General features: G+C 41.2%; 2 protein-coding genes across 2 annotated transcripts; one reads left to right on the top strand and one right to left on the bottom strand.

The window, feature by feature from the left end:
- Window positions 1–235: 235 nt before the first annotated feature.
- Window positions 236–3,853, top strand: LOC121295386 (probable G-protein coupled receptor 101). The gene is made up of 2 exons (XM_041219938.1): window positions 236–924; window positions 1,640–3,853. Exon 2 carries the CDS (start codon window positions 1,746–1,748, stop codon window positions 3,072–3,074), a length of 1,329 nt encoding a protein of 442 aa, XP_041075872.1. The 5' UTR covers window positions 236–924; window positions 1,640–1,745; the 3' UTR covers window positions 3,075–3,853.
- Window positions 3,854–5,194: 1,341 nt separating this feature from the next.
- LOC121295841 (transmembrane 9 superfamily member 2-like) lies at window positions 5,195–21,306 on the bottom strand. The gene is made up of 17 exons (XM_041220935.1): window positions 20,828–21,306; window positions 18,868–18,935; window positions 18,550–18,643; window positions 18,076–18,203; window positions 17,597–17,726; window positions 16,833–16,960; window positions 16,368–16,482; window positions 16,184–16,263; window positions 15,547–15,652; window positions 14,830–14,962; window positions 14,288–14,407; window positions 14,055–14,112; window positions 13,452–13,611; window positions 12,966–13,117; window positions 12,697–12,808; window positions 12,113–12,284; window positions 5,195–6,084 (listed from the first exon to the last, which is right to left on the bottom strand). Exons 1-17 carry the CDS (start codon window positions 20,960–20,962, stop codon window positions 6,017–6,019), a joined length of 1,959 nt encoding a protein of 652 aa, XP_041076869.1. The 5' UTR covers window positions 20,963–21,306; the 3' UTR covers window positions 5,195–6,016.
- Window positions 21,307–22,004: the final 698 nt, after the last annotated feature.

The following is a 22,004-nucleotide window of genomic DNA, read 5'->3' as shown; positions in this document are numbered from 1 at the left end:
CTGCGTGTGTGTGTGCAGCCTGTGGAGTTGTTCTTCTAGCAGCCTGTGTATTATATATCCCTTATTGCTATGCGGAGTGTGCTGTGTACTGCTGCGCCCCGTGGACATTAGCAGCCGGTTCACACGAATCAGACACGAGTAACTCAGCAGTTCGACACGAGGATTACAAACTGGTTTAAAAACGCAGGTGTTAGCAAACTCCTCAGAAACCACAAGGCTAGTATTTATATACACCGCGCACAATAAGTCTCCGGTGCTGTGTATAGCTACGTGTAAGCAATAATTAGGGCTAATTAAGCATCATGTAATTTATAACAGGGTGCGGGCACGACATGCGCTAACAGCAGTCTCAATCTGATTTTACTGCATTTGTCGTTTCCAATTTATTCATGTAATTTGAAAACACGGGTTGCGAATGAAGGATTCCTCGGTTTAAAGATAGATCTTTTTGTGCTGTGTCTTAAAATAGCATCCTCCGGAACAAGCCCATATAAACCTCTGGGTCTCTGATGGTACACTCCCGTTGTTTAAAGACACAGGTGCTACTGTTCTCCAGAGATATCCTAAGCCATTTGGAAGGGGGGATAGCACCCAGAGAAGAGACCGTGCCGTTTTAAGACGATAGCCAAAACCTACGCATCTGTGTGGTGTATCCTGAAGCTGTCTCTCTAAAAAGAAAAAAAAAAGAAGTAACATCTTCTGACTGTTAGTAAATATGCTGACAGTAATTGGGATTAATATTGACGAGCAGCACTCCAGCGCCGGCGACTAAAATGGGAGCCGTGTGTTCTAGCCATAGCAGCGCGCCGCCAGCGGGAGAGTGCAGAGGTTTGGGGAAGTGAAGAGATTCGTTCACGGCATCACCAGCATCAAACTCACAACAAAGCAGGATGACACCCATAAAAGAAAATCCACCGGCAGGAGGTAAAAAGACATTATTAACAGTTACTTACAAATATGCATGTGTGTGTGGGTTTTTTTTTTCTATGTGTGGCTGGTTTAATCCGATCTGGGAAATGGACAGGTTACAGTATATATCCCCATCCCTGATAATGCTTATGCTTTTTTTTACCCCCGTAAATTAAAACGTAATTTTCCTAATGCAATCCTAAATGTGGAAGGAACACCATGCTGTTAATCGTTAATAGTACAGAGTCTATATAAAACGATACAGCCTAATAAAACAAGGGTGTGTGATTCAGCGTTGTCCGGCATGGCATACAGTGTAAAGCCATGTATATTGACAGTATGTATACATTTTTAAAAAACGATATGCATGGTGTATTATTTACTGTCAGCACACACACACACACATCACAGGCTTGTACACAGGTTCCAAATCAAAGCCCACACTGACAATAACAAGAGAGCTCGTTTCAGTGATGGCGCACAGCGTTGACTAGAACGACACATCCAGATGTGCATGCTTTCTGAACACCTGTCCTTAATAATGACTATCTATTGCCGAATACAGTATTGCAGTTTCACGTTATACAGTAGCCTATAGTCCTATAACAGTGAATGTATAGCGTTAAAAGTGCATCTGTGTATTGATTCAGTGTATTTATATTATTTCAACTGCACACATTAACTGCACACCTATACAATCCTATGGCTTTTTTTCTTTCTTTTGTGACAGGTTGCTGGATGAAGATTTAAAAAGAAAACACACGCCTTACTGAATGTGGGATTTACTAAACTTATATTTATTTGTGTAATTTAGCTTTTATTTACTTTGTAATTCTATGCGTTGTATTTATTTACTATTCAGCTATACAATGCCCAGCTTTTTCGATCCCCCGCGTGGTTACAATTCCACTCCGGGCCGCTGGGATGCGGGTGGCGCGGCCTCTCTGTCCTCCTCGTTGGTGAACAGCGTGGTGAAGATGGCCCTGCTCTCCCTTATTGTCTGCACCTCCCTTTTCGGGAACGTGGTGGTGCTGCTGGTGTTCCAGCGCAAGCCCCAGCTCCTGCACGTGGCCAACCGCTTTGTGCTCAACCTGCTTATGGCAGACCTCTTCCAGACCATCCTGGTGATGCCCTTTGCGATTGTCGCCACGGTGCCAGATGTGTGGCCCCTGGACCGCCGGTTGTGTCAGGCTCTGGTGGTCCTTATGCACTTGTTCGCCTTCGCCGGGGTCAACACCATCATTGTGGTGTCTGTCGACAGGTACCTGGCCATCATCCACCCGCTCTCCTACCCGGCCAGGATGACCCCTCGCCGGGGGAACAACCTGATCGCCTGCACATGGGTCCTGAGCGTCCTGCAGAGCAGCCCGCCGCTCTACGGCTGGGGGGCTATCGACTTCGACCGGCGCCACCACTCCTGCACGCTCGTCTGGTCCGCCAGCTACTCCTACTCCGCCCTGGTATCCATGTTCTCCTTCTGGGTGCCCGTCTGCATCATGCTGGGCTGCTACTGGATGGTGTTCAGAGCTGCCAGGAGGCAGAACAACCTAGTTCACCCAGTGCAAGCTACCAAGCACAACCACAGTACTGCTGATAACCAGCAGTGCCAAGAGCAACAGCAGCAGCAGCAGCAGCAGCAGCAGCCACCCCCGGAGGGCTCTGTCTACCCCATCAGGGCGCGCCACAGACGCTTCCATTATCACTGCAAAGCAGCCAAAGTGGTCTTTGTCATCATGTCTTCTTACATCTTCAGCATGGGCCCTTACAGCGTCCTCGGCATGCTCTCCATCAGCCCTAGCGCCCCCGTCCCACCCTGGATCGTCTCCCTGGCCCTCGTCTTGTTCTTTTTCCAGTGCTGTATCCACCCCTACATCTACGGCTACATGCACCGCAGCGTCCGCAGGGAGTTCCTGGCCCTGCTCTGCGGCTCCTTCTGCAAGCAGGTGCGACCGCTGCGCAGCTCCGGAGCGGACAGCTGCTTCACGGTGACCGCCGGGCGGCCGACACACGCCCACGGTGCGGCTGCCAGGATCTGCCCCCTGAGGACCTGGGAGGAGGGCACGACGTCGTCCTCCCCCACCGAGGGCATGTCCAAGGACAGCAGGAAGGACACGACCTCAATCAGCTTCAGCTCGGAAAAAGAACTGAACGCCCTGCCGAAGTGATAAGAACCATATACAAAGCCACATGCTGTATCGTCACCCGTACAATTTCGCAAGCCTCTTGCAGCTATAACATCTTGTACACGGCCACGCACAGAGTCTACAAGACGTTGAGAGGCACCCTGAGTAATCTCACAAAGCCTCAGAGAGAGCAGTGTATGCGCTATGCAGTGTTGTAGGCTGAGGATCTCATAAAACCAGGGTATGCAAGAGGGCCATTAGAGGTATAATAATATCATATTAAAGGATTCGGTGCTTTAGGTTAAATTGGTTTGGCTGTTTAACCAAATCAATTAAACCCCCACTTGGACTCTAAGTCCTCTTAGTTAACTACTTAATTTCACCTACTAAACCTGCACTGTGACTGACCAGTACCTGAATACTAATTACATCCAAGCGTGCATGCATCTACATGTATTGTACACCTTAAGTATGCTGGTGTCCATTACCTGAAAAACCTGATTTGGTTCACATTATTAATAGTGTTTGAAAGTCTCGCTGGTACACATTACTGACTTTCACTATTAACTCTGTTCTTCAATTTATACTGTTTTGATTCAACTGGGTTCAACGCACAGCCCCTTGACAAACTCAATAATCCCTGAATTAAGAAACAAGGACTGTACAGTAGCTTTTGTACCCCTTGACTGGTTCGGTTTCCAAATTTCTACCGTTGCCTCCCACACAGTTGTCGCTGGGATCCATGTTTTTGCAGGGATGATTCCAGATTCCTGTTAAGTGCCAAACACAATACTTTGTAACTACAAGCAAGGTCTGTTCGGAAGCTGCAATTAGAAGAGAAAAAATACATTTTATATTTGATATATATATATATATATATATATATATATATATATATATATATATATATATATATTATATAATATCTCAGAAAAAAGTCACGTCCAAGTATAAACAAGTATATTATATAATGTTTTATAAATAAGAACAATTTGTAAGAAGAACTAGATTCTTTTTTCTACAGTATTTACCATTGTGAAAGTGTTTTGGCAGGAATGCTCTGGTGACATTATTGAAACCTGACAGCATCCAAGTGCCAATCAGTCTGCTCTCCTACACGCTATCCATTTACTCACTCCCTTATTTTAAATGAGGGGAAAAAAGAAGTTTCTAATGCAATATCTGGAAGTTTATATAATCTATTTAAATCATAGAAAGTGAATATTGGTAAATATTAGCTTTTGTAGAGATGTACCATATTACAGCTACACATTTTAATTACATGTATATATTTTTTCTGTTTTTTTATGGTTTACAACTTATGGCTAAACTGTTTATATGATGAAGTAAAACTCTTGTATGTTATTTTTTTCTGAGAATTTTCTTCTTTCAAAAAACATGTTGACTTCCTATCTGGTTCATAAGCACACAGCCATTATTGGTTGTGTTAAACGGGGTATTGGCAAGTCTTTTAAAACAATTAAAGCTTATCAGTTTTCAAAACAATTTCGATTACCATGTTCCTGCTACCGCTGAGAGGACTTTAAAGAACTGGGATGGAGGTTAACGTTTCAGAGCTGCAGCGTGGGATTAAACAGAGCGCTGTGTATTCAGTAAAAGAATATAGTAAAACAATAAATAATAGAACATTAATGCAAATTTGAGAGAGTGCATAAGCTAATCAAATCTTTCCATACTCAGTCTCGTTCTACAAACCTAGCATACTGTCCACAAAAAAAACAGAGTCCTTGCAGTAGGCTCTATTTGTGTCATCTCTGGTAGATTGCAGAGATTTGCTTTTAGCACTGATTGGAGTCTGAGAGGAAAATCTCAAACAGAGACACAATAATATACCTGTCATTCCCAGGTACAAACGGAGGCAGTATTTTCACCATCAATGTCAGAGAGGCGCTGCTCATCTGCTCCGCGGTGGGAGAAGGGCTGCTCTGTCAGTATGCACTTTGAAAAGATGCTTTCGTTTGAAATGCATGGGAGACAGAGTGGGGAAAGGTGCATGTCCCAGAGGGGCAGGAGGGATGGAACTATAAAGCAGTGCTGTTCAGGCTTTCTGCAAGCAGAGTCCGTGAAAACATACAGCTTGGTGTTCAAATTTGGAACACTTTCTTAAAATAAAAGAATAAATAAAAGCACAACAATTTTGGAAAAGGGCACTGGCATTTTAAAGAAATAAAAAAGGTTATTAAAGTATACAGGGTATTATGTACACGTATTTATCAGCTGCATATTGATGGGTAAAAAAAAAGGATATATAAAAGTACACACAACAAAAAGAAAAAAAAATCAAATTTTAAAGACATTACCAGAGCAGTTGAAAGTATTTTTCCCTTGAATAAAGGGAAGTATTTAATAAAAGGCTGAAGTAGTCTACAGTCCGATTCTCAAATGGCGGCCTCGCGCAGGTAAACTTCATAATGTTGAGGAACAGACGCCAATAGAGTGTACAGTGCATGCATTTAGATACCTGGTACTCATTAAAACATCAGTTGCAACTGTGGCTGACAGATAACCAAGTAAAGACTGCCATTGTGAAAAGCTTTTGAGTTAATTCTGCAAGAAGAAAATAAAGATATACATGTCTCAATGATAAAAAATAACAAAGCTGCTTCAATTTAAAATAAATTGATACATTCAACCCCCTCACCAAACAATTTATAGAAACTGAATCTTTGGAGCAAACACAACCAACACAATGCTTCAGAGAAAAAAAAAAAAAAAAAAAAAAACACACACCTCACACACACACAAAACCATAGTAATAAAAACAACAGAATATTATTTTAGATATTCGCCAAACAAACAAGTGACAAAAGTATCTTTAAATCTTAAATATGTCATGTTTTCACACATGTCTTACAAACTCCTGCTATTTATACCAGCTACTGAAAAACAAAAGTGTGCATTGATTTCCCCGCCGCAAAGTAAAAACAGGACCAATGCAAGGCTGTCCAGGACAATGCAGAGTTTCAGTCCACCTTGACCACGCTGTAGATCTTGTTTACGAACCAGAAGCATGCGAAAAACCCAATTGTGCCTGAAAATAAAAAAAGAGAGGAAAACCAAACAACTTACACATGTGGTGTCTACAGGGAAGCAACACCGGTCTAAATAATGCTAGGTTACATAAGGTAGGACAAGATTAGTGCGAGCCAACACATTAGCAATCACTCCATATGTGGAATAAGTTCTTGCAGAATATCTATATGGGTTCTAAAACGCTCTTCATTTGGTCAAAATTGTACATTCATACAGAAATAAAAAGCACTACCAGCCGGAAGTTTCATCATGTCAGCATCAAGGTTAACTAATAAAAGGCTCAGATTGCTTTCAGCTTGTTACATAGAAAACTGATTACTGGAGAGAGGCCCTGAACATATCTGAACATCACTTTCATCCTACTTGGGACAGGATACTGTGAGTAGCAAACCCCTCATTAAAAACATAACAAATTAAAATCACAAAGAGATGTGTCCCTTAAAACAAAAATAACGGCTGCTCAGAAAGTCCTCAGAATGACAATTTCTAAGGATCAATGTGTGTTCCGGTACTTAAGTGCTGAGCCAGGAGGCCTTCCGTTGGAAAACAAAGGCGAGCAAGAGTAAGTACTCTCGGTACTAATTGTCAGGTAAGTGTATGCCCAGAGAACACACTTCATATGCTACCATACTGATTCTGAAAACAGAAATACGTACTTTAAAACTCTGTAAAATATACGTCTGTCTACAAAGAGACTCAGTTTTTTATTTATGTAAATGGTAAAAACGAAGCTGGTATGTAGCTGCACTGAGGATGCATGTATTTATATAGTAGCTCTATTGAGGATGCATGTATTTATATAGTAGATGGATTGAGTAGGTGTGTATTTATATAGTAGCTCTATTGAGGATGCATGTATTTATATAGTAGATGGATTGAGTAGGTGTGTATTTATATAGTAGCTCTATTGAGGGTGCATGTATTTATATAGTAGATGGATTGAGTAGGTGTGTATTTATATAGTAGCTCTATTGAGGGTGCATGTATTTATATAGTAGATGGCTTGAGTAGGTCTGTATTTATATAGCTGTATTGAGGGTGCATGTATTTATATAGTAGATGGATTGAGTAGGTGTGTATTTATAAAGTTGTATTGAGGGTGCATGTATTTATATTGTAGATGGATTGAGTATGTGTGTATTTATATAGTAGCTCTATTGAGGGTGCATGTATTTATATAGTAGATGGATTGAGTAGGTGTGTATTTATATAATAGATGTATTGAGGGTGCATGTATTTATATAGTAGATGGCTTGAGTAGGTGTGTATTTATATAGTAGCTCTATTGAGGGTGCATGTATTTATATTGTAGATGGACTGAGTAGGTATGTATTTATATTTGTATGGTACTTTCCAATATTAAAATACACAGAGGTTACAGCCAAGCACTTTATATCCATACTCCTGGGAGTTGTATTTTTCTGCAATTAATTCCTCTTGTTTAAATGGGTTTTGCAGTTGTCGTTCTGTGTGCACTGCTCGTATCTGCACTAGGTCATCATGAGGACGGATTAAAAGCACAAGCAACATGCAGGCAGCCTGGTTATACATTTAGAAAGTTATTTAAAAAAAGAACAATTGTCTCAGCACAAGTAAAACCATTGCATCTTTCAACTGAGAAATGCATCTCGTAACCCGTCAATCTAAACCTCCGCCATGGTCTTCCTCAAGCTGCTTTGACCTACATAAAAATTGGTTATATCAGAACAAACACGAGCCCCAGCTGGAATGTCCTTATCTGGACCAGGTGCACAAGGGAAGGTTTTTCAGTAAACTGTGCAAACGTCACTGCAACGCGAACATCCCAGATCCTTTGTTGTTATCCATCTTCGTGTTTCGAGTGCAGGCAAGGAGACGTTGCCATAACAGCAGCAGTCTAGGCTCCTGATGAATCTATTATAATTCATGGCAACAAAAAAAAATCCCTATTCTTGAAATGTTTTTTGAAGCACAGGAGGGAAATTCTTCGAATGAGACCCTTTCAAGTAGTCTTCTCTTAATGGTATCATTAGGGTTGTACATGACCACAAGGAGGCTTTTCTGAGATCCCCCCCCCGTCAATCCTGCCTCTCTTCTCTCTCCCTCAGAATGCATTCTCCAATCATTCCTCTTCAGTAAATTATTATAATTGTTTTTTTTCAGTAAATCAAAAGAGTAAAATATAGCCTAGTTATACTAGGTAAATAGGGAAAGCAAAAAGGGGTATCTGAACTTTTTTTTTTATTCTATCTATCTATATACATATATATATATATATATATAGTTCTTGTTTTTCTTATGCACTTACTTTAAAATGAAGCCCGCACACAGAATATATAGATCATCTCTTGGTATTGGTCTCTATAAGATACAATTCACTGTGTTCTTCATATGCATTTAATGCAGTGGAAAGGTCTAAAGCATCAGTCCTTTCGTTTTTTTTTTTTTTTACATTTTCAGCAAGCCTTTCTTATTGCTTTGATGTGCTTTTGCATACTTGCAAATAAACACATACATTAAAATATGCATCATCAAGGGCTCATTGAATCATGCAGAGAATGGGGCACAGATAATATTTTTGCAACGCTGGTAAAGGGGAGAATTTAAATTCGACTGTGGACGATTCATGCTCTTTTAAACCTCTGGTACCTTCAGATAGTGCTTGTGGAGATGCTGTTTTGCATGCTGTACAGCCGAGATGGAGTCAGAGGAACACGGAGCCTATTGTCTAAAAAAAAGAAAAAACCCTCCACAGCTGTGGTGACTCAGTCACTACAAACACATTCTGCAGTTACTAAAAATACATATTTGTATACAATCAGTTTCCATTGAGCTTCAAGTAAGCCGGTTTCCATGTTTACCACATCTGAAAATATGCTGGCTTTTTCAGCTGAGCACACAAGAGAAGGCAAACCTGGCAAACAGTGACAAGCAGCGATGACAGGAACGGCTGGAAATCTGTGGCCATGTATTAAACACCTGACGGGATCAAATTCCACTAAAACATTGTGGACTTCTTTGTTAATACCATGAAGTATACCATACCATAAGTATCTTGAATAAAACCTTTATTTTTTTTTATTTTTTTTTTTTGGTTCTTGGATTTACCTTTATTTTTTGGCAGGGGACTGGGACAGTATTAATGCAATGCATGCATCTACTATCTACATCCCCTTATAGCCATCAGGTGGAACAAGACACGAGATACACACTTAATCCGGGCACTGTAGGTCAGGATAGAATACTGATCATGCTTTGTGAGCAAATCAGTCACTGAATATACTTGACTTACACACACAGCGTACACTTCAGCAAAACAAACACTGCACATTTGTAGCCAGACTGCTCTTGCCATATAAAATGTTATCCAGATAGCAAGCACTGCGCACAGTAATGCCATTTTAATGGCATTATTATTATTATTCTTAAAAATGTTTTTTCCCTCCCCATCTACCAAGAGACTTTAAAGGTTTTACAGCAATACACTCTGTTATGCAGCTCCTAAAAACAGACGCCCCCCCCCAATCGGCCACAAAAGAGAGACAAGATTTACACTTAAAAGAACCCCACTCCACCACTGCATAATAATAAAAATCTACTCCAGGCACAGCACTGATAAAGGGTGCAGAGGAGTTCTTTGTGCTAAACTGTGACATCATGTACCTTGCTTGAGCCCTGCAGGTTATCCTAGTTTCAATCACAGGGTGTAGTGAGGGGCTGCAATACCCCTCTATACCCTCCTGAAAATAAAATGGCCACTTCAAAAAGTGCTCTTTGGAAAGGGATTCTAATTTACATTTCAACAAACATACACTAAAGCGATTATTTATATATTCCTCTCCAAAAAAAAACAGGTCACTGCAACAGCAATCCAGTGTAGCTTCTGTTTACTTATATATGTACACTTGCTAATGCTGAGGAAGTATTTGTCTTTGAAGCTTTAACAATAATGGGAAGACTCTGGAGATTCTCCCACCCAAAAGGAAGCTGGCTTTCCATTTCATTGCCACTGGTTAGGATGCTGACAGCCTCTCTGCTTGTAAACCCATGGCTCATTAGTTTATCTGCTCTGTCAATATTGGCATGGTTCTCGTGTGCATGGCCCCTTGCAATAAAAAGCATAGAAACAAACAAAATAAAGCAATGAGGAAATTGAATTAACTGGGTTAACAAATCATGCTTTCCCTAGAACATATACAGCCTTCACATTCAAACACTGAACATTTCCATTGCTAGTCTCATAGGGTTTTACCTGGGCTGCTAATACAGCTTGAGTATATGTCGGCACACCTGCCTTTATATTCTGCATTTGTCTGGAAGGAAATGGTGCAACAAGAAAACAATCACAGATCCACACAACCCAAGCACGGGGTCTGCCAGCGATCAGAAATGAGCCCAGAACATCCTGTCTGTCTCACAGTCCACAGCTCTGGCGAAACGCCAATATTTTTACCCACAAGATAAAGCGCAAATTTGGACAGATCTGAAAAGCGAATGAGCCTGCAGTCTGAGCTACTCGGTCGTCCGCTTTGCTGAAGAGGGAGGTCCTTTATCTCCGAGAGAAAGCCTTTAAGCATCCCAAGAGTTACAGCTGCTCAAGACTGCAGTCACCCACCAGGTGGAGCTGTCACTCACTAGCGTGCCCAGGGACGCAGGGCTGAAAATTCAACACTGACAATATCTTAATTGCAGCAGCAGTGGAGTTCCAGTCAAACAGATGTCTTAATCCTGAAATCACAAAACTAAGCACATCTCCTCTCCCTGTGCTACACAAGGGGTTTCGCCATAAACGGGACATAACCCATTGAACTTGACATCAAACCGAGATCCCTGTCTTGACAGCAGACTACACAGCATGATCTGGTTTTGATGCACTTCACATGAAGCTCTTGAGAGCAGGAGCCAGAGTCAGGCTCACAGGCATCATTTTCTATTAATAAAAGCGGTATTTCAGTCTGTATCAGACATGGGGAAAAGATCAGAACAGGAAACGTCCTGGTTTCTTACCGAGAATTGTACAGAAACGTACTATTCCTAAAACCTTATCTGTGCGATGGGCAAGACATGCTCAAAACACGTGAACCCAAATCCACAGTGGTTATAATGCTATCGGTTACAAACCGAATGGAGTAACGCTATGGCAGAAACATACGAGAGCGTGCATTATTGTTTTTTTTACTCGTCTAAACATATGAAAGACACACCACAAGCACAATGAACTTGTACCATAGTAGAAAATCGTGTTGCTTCTACTGGTCGCAGCGTTTGAGAACGTGCAACCATCAGTTTCTTTACTGGCTGGTGGGTGACCTGGTATGTATAACTGTTGATTCACTTCTCCAGATTTCATTTGTTCTAATTAAACAGGCGAGTATTGCGATCACTGACAAAATAAACCCAGCTACAAAAAAAAGGTAATTAAAAGACAATCGACATTTTGAACAAAGGATCTCCTGTTGCCCAACCTCGGCTCCTAAGGCATCAAGTGCACCTTTGGAACCAGTTAAACCTGCCCACATTCTTCAACCACACCCCAGAAACAACATCTCTGAAACTGCCAAACCAATTTAGTTTATTTTCACATTACTTGCAGAGCTATTACTTCTTGAAAGCCAGTAGAATCCAGTAAATCGTATTCTTTGTGTTTATAATCTAAAACAGGACTGGCATGTTACCGCTGTCTCACAACAGGGTGTGACTGCTCTTTACAGACTACACTATGTAACACAATTTTTGTTCCTGGGTAGTAAGTGTTATTTCCTAATTGCTTATGCCTCAAAAGTATAGAAAATGGCTATTATTCCCCACAAACTTTGCTTTTGTGACCAAGACAGTGATGTTTCGAAATATCACCATTTCCAATGGGAAAACGGGCAAATGTGGGTCTTTTCGTTCACATTTTAAGTCGGAAAAAAACAACATATGAATCCAAATTAGCATGTATTTATACTAAAGTAATACAAAAAAATGACTACAAAAGATTTAGAAGCGAGTAGTTTTTCGAGATGTACGATTATACTGTGTTTACAGCTATTAAAGGTTCTTACCTGTAAAGAGGAAGAATATAAGGACCATGATCATTGTGTATCCAAAGTATAAGATAGTACTGGCCGCCCCTGTGATCTGTAGCTTGGAGAAGAAGTAATGGACTGCATAAACAAAGAGGTAAACAGCTGTGAAGCCGCTGGTTAGGAACGACCTCCACCACCAGTGATAGTCCTGAAAATGAAAAACAAAAAGGGCACTTTTATTAGCAGATAAACTAGCTACGTTCCCATTAGACGCACACATCTAAAAACTCACTGTACGTATTCACACGTACCCCTGCCCGGTTTCCCATTTAAATCAACAGTCAATGTGAACCGATTTTACTGCGATGTAAAAGTTAAGTCGTGCATGCAAAGCCGACACTCGCAAGCAAAAATGTTCATAAGTTTCCTGTAAGCAGAGCGAGTTTGAAATAGGAACCGACTCACAGAGCAGTGCCCCCCCCCTTGCTAACTGGGATACCCACGTGTCGAGCGGTACTTCACTATTGCTGCAATCTGCATTATGTAGGTTGAGGGAGGGGGTGCATCCAAAGGTTTTCTTGGTAAAATGTATAAATGAATCGTCAGTGTTTAAGAATTACCTCTGCACAGAGATGGAAGTAGCACAATAGGATAGTAGCCTCCGAGCAGGTGATGAGGAGAATTAGAAATATCAGAAAGAGGAAACCAAACATGTAGTACATTTGGTGGGACCTGCAAGAAAGAAAGAAAAAAAAAAAAACACCATTTAGCCATTCATCCGGAATTCAGCCCCTCTAGTTATGCCAATTATCATACTGATGATGATGACTGTGAATAATAATAATAATAATAATAATAATAATATAATAATAATAATAATAATACTTACCAGATGCTGTTCAGAATGAAGAACAGCTGAATAAAAATGCATCCGAAGGGTAGTATGCCTCCCATTACGATGCCAGGCAGCGGCTTGGTGAAGAACGACTGCTCTGGAATCTGACGAGGAATCTGGTTTGTCCGCACTGGGTGTTCAATTGACTGAATAAATAAATAAAGAAAGAAACAGAGAATTTTTTTAAAAAGCAGGTTTACATGCACGGATTACATTGTGATATTAAGCTACAGCAGGGGCGGCCAAAATTGGCCTTTCCAGTCCTGGTCTTTGATCCAATCCAGTTCTAAATTATTACATTTGAACTCCTTAATGTCCCTAAAAGTACTTAACTGTACCCGTTAAACCTGCGGTGAAATTACCGTGTTTTCCTCATCATAAAAAATACAAATAAATTGTTAAAATACCTTTGTTTCATTAAAATTAAGGCTTTAAACAAGTGTTAGACAAGATACATGATTTAAGCTTTACAGTACTTACTCTCTTTTTAAATCCAAAGTAAGCCCCTAAAAAGGTGAGTGGCACCGAGATGCCAAACCACATGGCCAGAACCGCTACCAGCGTGCCGAAAGGGATGGTGGCCGAAGAGCCTTTCACCCAGAGAATCAGGTTCATGATGAAGAAATCAGAAAACACAACCCTGCAAGTGCATCAAAAGGAAACGAGCATCACTTCTTCTGCAAGGAGAACAGACTGCTGAGAACTTCCAAATCATTAGATAGCTCGGCACTGGAGGACCTGTAATTTCTGCATTGTTAAATCAAATGCAAGCTTTTCAAAATGCAAGCAATTACACACAGGTGTCAAGCTTGGGTTATGGCAGGCGATTCCAATTTATTTCAGTTTTCAGCCCTAGATGTGCAGGTCTGCACTGTTTTACCTGTGCACATAAAAAGCAGTACCCCCAACAACAAGTTACAAAGATTCCCAAAACAGTCAGGACAGTGCAGTCTGCAGTACAGCATTCATTCAGTGCACACCCTTTCTGTCAATAAAGACCTATAGAGGAATGGCAGACGAGGAAGTTTGACACCCGACACCGTGAGCAGTGAAGGTGACTGAGAATGTGCCACTGTTACTCACCCTGGACATAAGAGTGCTGTCAGCAGAACATTGGTCTTCCATTTTTCACCTCCAAACGCTGAGGAAAACAATAAGAAAAACAAAATGATCATATTGGTTCATCATCCCCCATGCATGACAAGTATATATCTGCTTGCAAGATGAAGCCATTTTTAAATGTCTGATGAGACAAGCCCAAAATCTCCCTCATGGTATAGTCTATCGTAAGCTTCAGCTCTGCTTGACGCACTTACTTTTATACATCCGAGCGGACACGTATCCTGCTGGCGTCCCCAGTAAAACCCACAGCACCACTGAACAAGTCATCAGAGCACCCCGGTTTGCAGGAGACAGGAAACCAAGACAGGCCAAAACTGGGTGGAAATTAAAAAACTTAAAATTAAAACACATACATTCTCTCAGCTCAAATGAATTATTTTACAAGCAGAATTATACATTATATTAATTATACAGTATTGCTTAAACACGTGCTAGTAATACCGGGTTCACTGCTTACCAAGAGAGAATGGAGATATTTATAACGTTCAGGATAACTGAAATTAATGGGGTGAAGGGGTGAGGGGACAATTTCACTCTCCAGGTGAAATAACCAACAAAATAAAAATGCAAGACTATCTTAAAAGCAGGGCTTGCAAGCAGGGATCTCTTTAACCTTATCTAACATCAGGACATTTGAACCATTCAGTACTGCCCATTTTACACTGATATAACCAGTGGACGTGCGCAGTGGAAGGTACAATGGCTTCAAGGCAGCGTGTCTTTGCAGTGTACTCACACAGCGTAATGAAGGTCATTATGAAGATCTGGGTGCCTTGGCCAAGGAAGACAGACAGCAGCATGCCCTTTCTTGGGGGCCTGAAGACGTCTCCGTGCACCTGCTTCCACCCAGACTCCTCCTGAGCCTCCTCCTGTAGGGAGCAAGAACAGTAACACTCTACTAGCCACGCAACGGGACCCGACAGAGAGGGAGCTCAGCTCTGTTAGCAGTACATTACAGGATAACCATAAAGCCTACTAGGAAAAAAAATAAACACTGCACTCCAGTATGCAAAGCTCATTCATTCTTGCACATGCGCTGCCACCATTTCACTTCTGCTCTGTGGATGCAAACGTGTTGCATTTAAATATTTACAGCATGCCAATCTTTGTGCAAGCCCACTGAAATAGCCAGTGAATGCACAGACCCATGGGTTGTCTCAGGGAAGCACAACGCTCCGTTTGCTGATTTCTAAGAGACCCAAGCCAGGTGTCTCTAAGCTCAAGATCAGGCTCTCTATAGTGAATGTGCACACCTTCAGTTACTTCTACCAGCCAGACTTGGTATTGAAGGGTTAGCCAACTTCATTTTGACGAGCCTGGAAAATCAGCCTGGAAAGGCATATGTTGGTCCTATGAACTTCGTACGGGTTAGCAAAAACACGATCATGCGCAAGTGCCTGGAGAGCAGTGATCTTCCACCCTGCGTGCACATGCTGCTGCAAGACTACAGTACCTGTTCAACTTGGTTGTACCTGGCGATGTCCTTATGCAGAGTTCGCAGCATGATCATTGCCACCATGCCAGACAGGAACAGCACAATAACCAAGGAGTTCATTATACTGTGGAGAAGTATGAGAATGCAAAAAAATTAAACAGGGACCGCACACATACACATAGAATACAACAAAGTACCTTGACACAGCAGGCAGATCTATTAACTTCCATGCAAAGTAGGTTTAGAAACTAACCCTGCACCCACCCCTGGGTTTCAGTAATAAATACCCTAACAGGTGCCTGATTGCTCTATCTCACGTCTCCTGATCATTTCAAAAACATACTTCCTTGAGGGGACTCGATAGAGGACTAGAGAGAGTTTCTAAAAATACAAAAAGGTAAGTCAAATTTGCATGAGCGGTAAAACCGTTCAATAATCAGCTGAAAACGTCCACACACCCTTTCACAGTGCAAATACAGACGCCCACTATATCTCTGCATCAATAACGTATTCCCTTCAGTCCTGCTGTTTATTAATGCATGCGTAGAAAACCCACGAGTGAATACCCCAGCCATGCCCGCATATGAGGGGAAACGGGATAAGAAGAGAGAAAGAAAAGCCCACGTTAGTTTGAGTAATGCTGCCAAGTTCATACCTAAACCACTGAATATTGGTGTGTGGCATGGATTCAAGAATATAGTCCCACCGGGAGGCCCATTTGATACGATTGTCTTTCTGTAAATGAGAGAAACATCAGCTGCTTTCAGGTGTGCTGACATTTAGCAACGTGTCCTGGTTTAATAACTACAGCACGTTTTAAAACACGGGGGCACACTTACAACATAGTGAACAGAGTAGGTGTACAAGAAATCCAATTTGCCATTGAAGTCACCAGAAATCTCCATTGGAGAACTGGATTCACAATTCAGATTCTTTTCATCAGTGTTCTTGTAACTAGAGATGGAAAAAAAGAAAAAAGAAGATGTACAGTCAGTGCATGGTACACACACACACACACACACACACACACACATATATATACACACATGTACATACATACACACATGCAGTTAACAAAATTAGAGTAAGTTATCACAAAATAGTTAAGAGAAAAAGAAAACAGAGATGTCAGTTAAAAATGCTCCAACAAACATTACAAAGTAGCCTGTCTTCTAATGAGGACAATGGCACTTAATGGGTTAATACAATGCACTACAATCATGTGCTATTACCTCTGCCTGGCAATATATAATAATGCATGGTTTTCAACTGACATTCCTGCTCAACCTTCCCCATTAAACTACCTCTTTGGTTCCAGCTTTGCAGCCACCAGCCGTGCTCCTTCCCAGCCCTCCCCCTCCCCGCTGTGGTATGTAATGGTGATATCCACATGATTGAAGAGGTAGAAGGTGCTCCTCTTATTGAACTCGGACTGCAAAACAATACAACACAAAGCTCTGGCATTTTTATTTATTTTTTGTTCCCCTCTGGTCAAAGAAAAACACCTGCTCAGAAAAGCACGACTGCAGGAGGTGAACAATGCCCCCATTCCATTCCATTCAATTGTGCTCCAGCTGTAAAGCACAATGTGCAGAGACCAAGGCTTTAGAAAACATCTACAAAACTCTCTACAAAATACAATATTAGTATTACTGTTATTCTTTTCATATATCTGAGTCACTAACAAGTTAAGGTCGCTATTTATTTTCTGCATGCAATTACTTTCCCCATCAAATCAGTAACGTTGCTCAGGTGTTCAGTAAGTCTGATCGGAGGCAGTATGGAGAACAGCTGATCAGTTTTACTTGTTTGCTGCTCATGAAAATATATATGAGCCAATTTACAAATTCACTTCATTCATGAGACAGGCAATTTTAAAATCCTGTCTCAGTGTCGCGGGATTGTAGTCACAAGTTGACACCGGCAGTAACGCAGACTGGCTGAAAGTACGACCGACAGCTGTTAACTGGTCTGACAACTTTAAAACATTTTTTTTTTTTTTTTGTCTACTTATTATGCATAGTTTTGACCACAAGATCAAGATTCCAAGCTGAGCAAAAAGACTCACGTTAATAACGCAGGCATCTTTGGGTCGACCATCCCGAGTCACGTAGCACCCAATGGGGAACCCGGGATTGCAGTATTTTTGCCCGTCTTCAACATCATAACACCAAGTGACCGGCATGTTATCAACGATCCTAATTAAAAAAAAACAAGAAGAATATCTGATTCAATGTCACTTATACGTGTTCTCCATTTTGTTTCCTATTGTACATTCATAAAATTATTTGAAGTGTTTTATATCGTGGAAGTTAGAATTTGCTTTAAATTGGGCTCACTGTGAAATTAGCAGGTGGGGTTTACAGCCTCACTGGTACAATTCCTTTAACATGGACTCCAAAAAACAAGAAAGTAAAAAGGATCCTGAAAGCTTGCATTAAACAAATAACAATCTGCCAAGCGCACGGACCACACAGAGGCCCCACCAAAAACAGACTGCATATAATTTCCTTCAGAGTAATTGTAATAATCCACAGCTTTACTCACCAGTGGTGTTGATAATTGAGTTCTATACCCTTTTTGAGAAAAGACAGCTTAACCTTGTCATCTGCACTGCTGGGGTCATATGTTTTTTTGCAAACCGCCTTGCATTTTTCTTCTTTCATAAAAACAAACTGCAATTGTGGGGAAAAAAGTTACATATTCACTTTACGTGTGTATCAGTAAGTGCATACAGACTCAATTGCATTTATAAAACACACACACACACACACACACACACACACACACATATATATATATATATATATATATATATCACATATATATATCACACACACACACACACACATAGGATCGTGCAGTTTTGCATATATTTGAACACAAACAAGAAATAACAAAAGTGGATGCAGCAGCTCTTAATATCTCTGGAGCTGTACACGTACACGGTGGTAAATGTTCCGTGGACAGGAGCCAATATCTTGAAATAAACAATCACTTATTTCATGTTTCATCAAATACCTTGTAAGGTGAAGACTCAATTCTCTCCCCGAACAGCACCTGGCCCAGGTTTTCTGAGGGTCTCCTTTCAGCTGCGTCTTGACAGAAGTCGAAACTTTAAAAAGACAAATAAAAAGGAACTTCTCGAGCAAATTCCAAAAGTGCAGCCAGGCAACACTTCACAAGCTTCACTTTTACCAGGTCTAACAACGTGTGTGATGATATTATCAAGTGAAACACACTGAACAGCATTGTCTACAGTGCAATTTCTCTGAACTCCACCGTTAGAACATCTGTAGATTTAATAATCCCACCATCAATCCTGAATCTCATACTTACGCATCGTATTCATAAGGCAACACCGATTCTACAGAGTCCAGTCTGTTCACAAAGAGTTCAAAGACGGACTGAAAAAAAAAAGGGAAAGCTGAGGGAAGCTTAACAATGCAAAAAAAATAATAATACATCTAACTTGTAGAAAATCTGATTTAACCCTTTCAGTCCTGAACTATTTTTTTTTAGATGAATAGGAACTCCTTTATGAAATACACTAGAACCTCAGACTGAGACCTAGGGATCCTGTGAGGTTCCAGCGGCACGTGTTAAGATACGGCACTGAGGCGGGACCCTGAGTTGAATGTGATCTGCATTCTTGCGAAAGGACATGCTTTGCTTGTTTAAGCTTGTTTGCTGGCCATGCCCTCCAGGATGTCTGTTAGTGCTCTACTTCCTTCTTCATTTTACCCCTGGAGTGTCTTCAGGGTCGCAGCATGTTAGTGACTGAAGTCAGCCAATGGGGGAAGAGGAGAGTCTCACTCCTAATACAGAGCCCCCTGGGGAGGTTCCACCCCTGAGCCTAATCAGACCCCTAATATGAGTGAACGGGCTTATATGTAAATGATGAACAGCACTTAAGAGTTTTGTTCTAATGACATTTTTGTAAATTTCTCTTTGTAAGGGAAGTGTTTCTGCAAGGGTGGGAGAGCTCTACACTGGTTATGGGAGGTGGAGCTGCATTTTTCTAACAGATACACAGTGTTCCGCATTTTCAGTCTTTAAAAAAAAAGGGGGAATTTTTCAGTTTATTTTACATATATTAAAATAGGAATAAAATCAGTAAAAAAAAAAAAAAAAGTTTTAATTGAAACATCGGTAAAAATCGAGGGGAGGAGATCTCAGCATGCACACTTTGCATGTGGAATATGCTGCTAGCAGTTCTGGTTTCTGATTAATAATGTCCCTGGCATATATGATGAACAGAATCTGTGCAAGTCGAAGCCACGTTTTCCCAAGTTAGCTGGAACTTTGCAAACGTCTGGGCAATCGCTGTGCTGAGGGAAACACGATCCACAGAAGGAAAGAACATGACATCAGCACAAAACAAGGCAGCTTTATTCACCTTGCGTTGAAATCATGAAAAATACAGAAAAGTGACGAAGCTGTGTGATGCAAGCCATCGGAAGATGCATAAAAAAAAAAAAATCACACTGGACATTTACATCAATGCGTTCCATGTGTAAGTTTACCAACTAAAGCATCACCGTTTTCTGTCAAATATTTACTATTAAGATTGTCGGCGTTACAGTGTTTTAGCTGACGGACAGACAGTCCTGTCGCACGAAGTCACCGATACATACCTCTGCAATAAACAGTGGCTGTCCAGCAAAGCACAGCGCCCTGACAAACTCATTAACACAGTCGCTCTGCGCTCTCTTTTTATTAAGGCGTGTGGAAAAGCCGCAGTAATGGGCTGCTTGTCTCTCAGTTCACTTTCTTGCTTTAGTTTAACGTGTCGCTTATTTTTCAGTAGGTTCTTCTACTGTCTGCGCGAACATGCACCTCAGTGCGGCAGTATTTGCAGCGCTATGCATCCTCCGCATCACCTGACCCATTTCTGTTTTTTTTGCTTTTTGGATAGAAATTAATACCGGGAAAACATTTAAGACAAAAATCGGGTATAAATCAGTAAAAATCGACTACATTCCAAGTCGTGACCAAGGTTGCAAATAACCTAATACTTCAAGACAGGCAGGCAGGCATTTACTGCGATAGGAAAGATACTGTATCGTTAGTGTAAGATCGTTTAGTCGATCCACTTCAAAGTGCCGTGTTACTGTGTATGTAACATCTTACCTATCCTTCAGCACATCCTGCTAATAACCGAAGGGACCGTCACTATAGCAAAACCGCCTCATAACGTTAAACAAAGCCTTTGAATTCATTATAAAAATACAACTGTACCCTAATTATAACTAAATATATTAAAAAAAAAAAAAAAAAAAAAAAAACTCTTGTTTACCTTGCAGTTCGGGGTCCCTTTCCCTTCCTCACAGAAACTTACAGGAGCCAACCCCGGAAGATAGAAACTGTGGCTGCAATTCGCTGCTAATATCGTGTAGACAAAAACCAAAAGGGACTGGCGATAGCGCTTCATCCTGCTACCAGGCTACACAGCACACTGCTGTCTTTATCTTTACGGGTTCCGCTGCTACTGGGAGCCCAGGCGGCGACTGGCATGCAACTGAGCGGGTTGCACTGGCTCCCAGTTTGCAGAACCCGTTTTGGAAAGCTGACGTTGGGGTGGGAATGTCTGGCACTCCCTCGCGGGCCGCTGGGTAAAAGAGAACGCAAACAGGATTCTGGAACGGCACGTTGTCGCACGTCATGAAGAGGAGGACAGGACGATGGCCGCTCTCTGTCTCTCTATGATTCGAGGGTTTCGTACCAATAAAAAGATATTTCTGCTGCGTTTAATGACTTTTCATTGTGCCACTACCACCTACTGGGCTGGCGTACTAACCACGGTCTCACTGCATTTCGTTTGCCATAATCTGACATATTAACCCCCTGCAACTAAAACAACTGGGCTGTATTAGTAAATCGGAAAATTGCTTAAAACAATATGAATCAGATAATAGGAATTCCAGTGATGTATGTATCGATCTTAGTTAATTATTAACCCATTGTATGCGATTGCTGTCCTAACCATATTGTTATAACGTGTTCTAATTTTGCTAACGCAAAAGTTGTGTCTAAATGTAATGTATGAAATGACATAGTTATTTAATGGGTTAAAATAATGAGTTATCTGTCGGAGGGGGGTTGTTGAGAATATGTGAGTAACCCGGACATTGTTATTGATTCCTTGTTTTAAACGTGTCGGGGTCGATCATGGGTTTCATTGTTTTCTCTGTTGTGTTGTGATGTGTTAATGGCTGTCGAATCGCCGCACATTCATCTTGAAGGACTGTTGTCTGAACATCTTTCATTTTACATATTTTACTGGTATGTGTGGTTTATTTATACACATATATTGAGGACAAGCGACAACATACTTGAAAATACAGTAATATGTCCATCTACGCTGTGGTTTCGCTGTTCGTCCCTCATTTTTAGTTCTTGAAAACCGTACCCTGGAGCTGTTCTAATCAGGACGCCGCTGTAAACGATATGGCTTTCCTGAATAAACCATTTAA

This window comes from Polyodon spathula, chromosome 20 (genome assembly GCF_017654505.1).
Source record: "Polyodon spathula isolate WHYD16114869_AA chromosome 20, ASM1765450v1, whole genome shotgun sequence".
Lineage (NCBI taxonomy): Eukaryota > Metazoa > Chordata > Actinopteri > Acipenseriformes > Polyodontidae > Polyodon > Polyodon spathula.
This window is presented reverse-complemented; position numbering and strand designations above follow the sequence as displayed.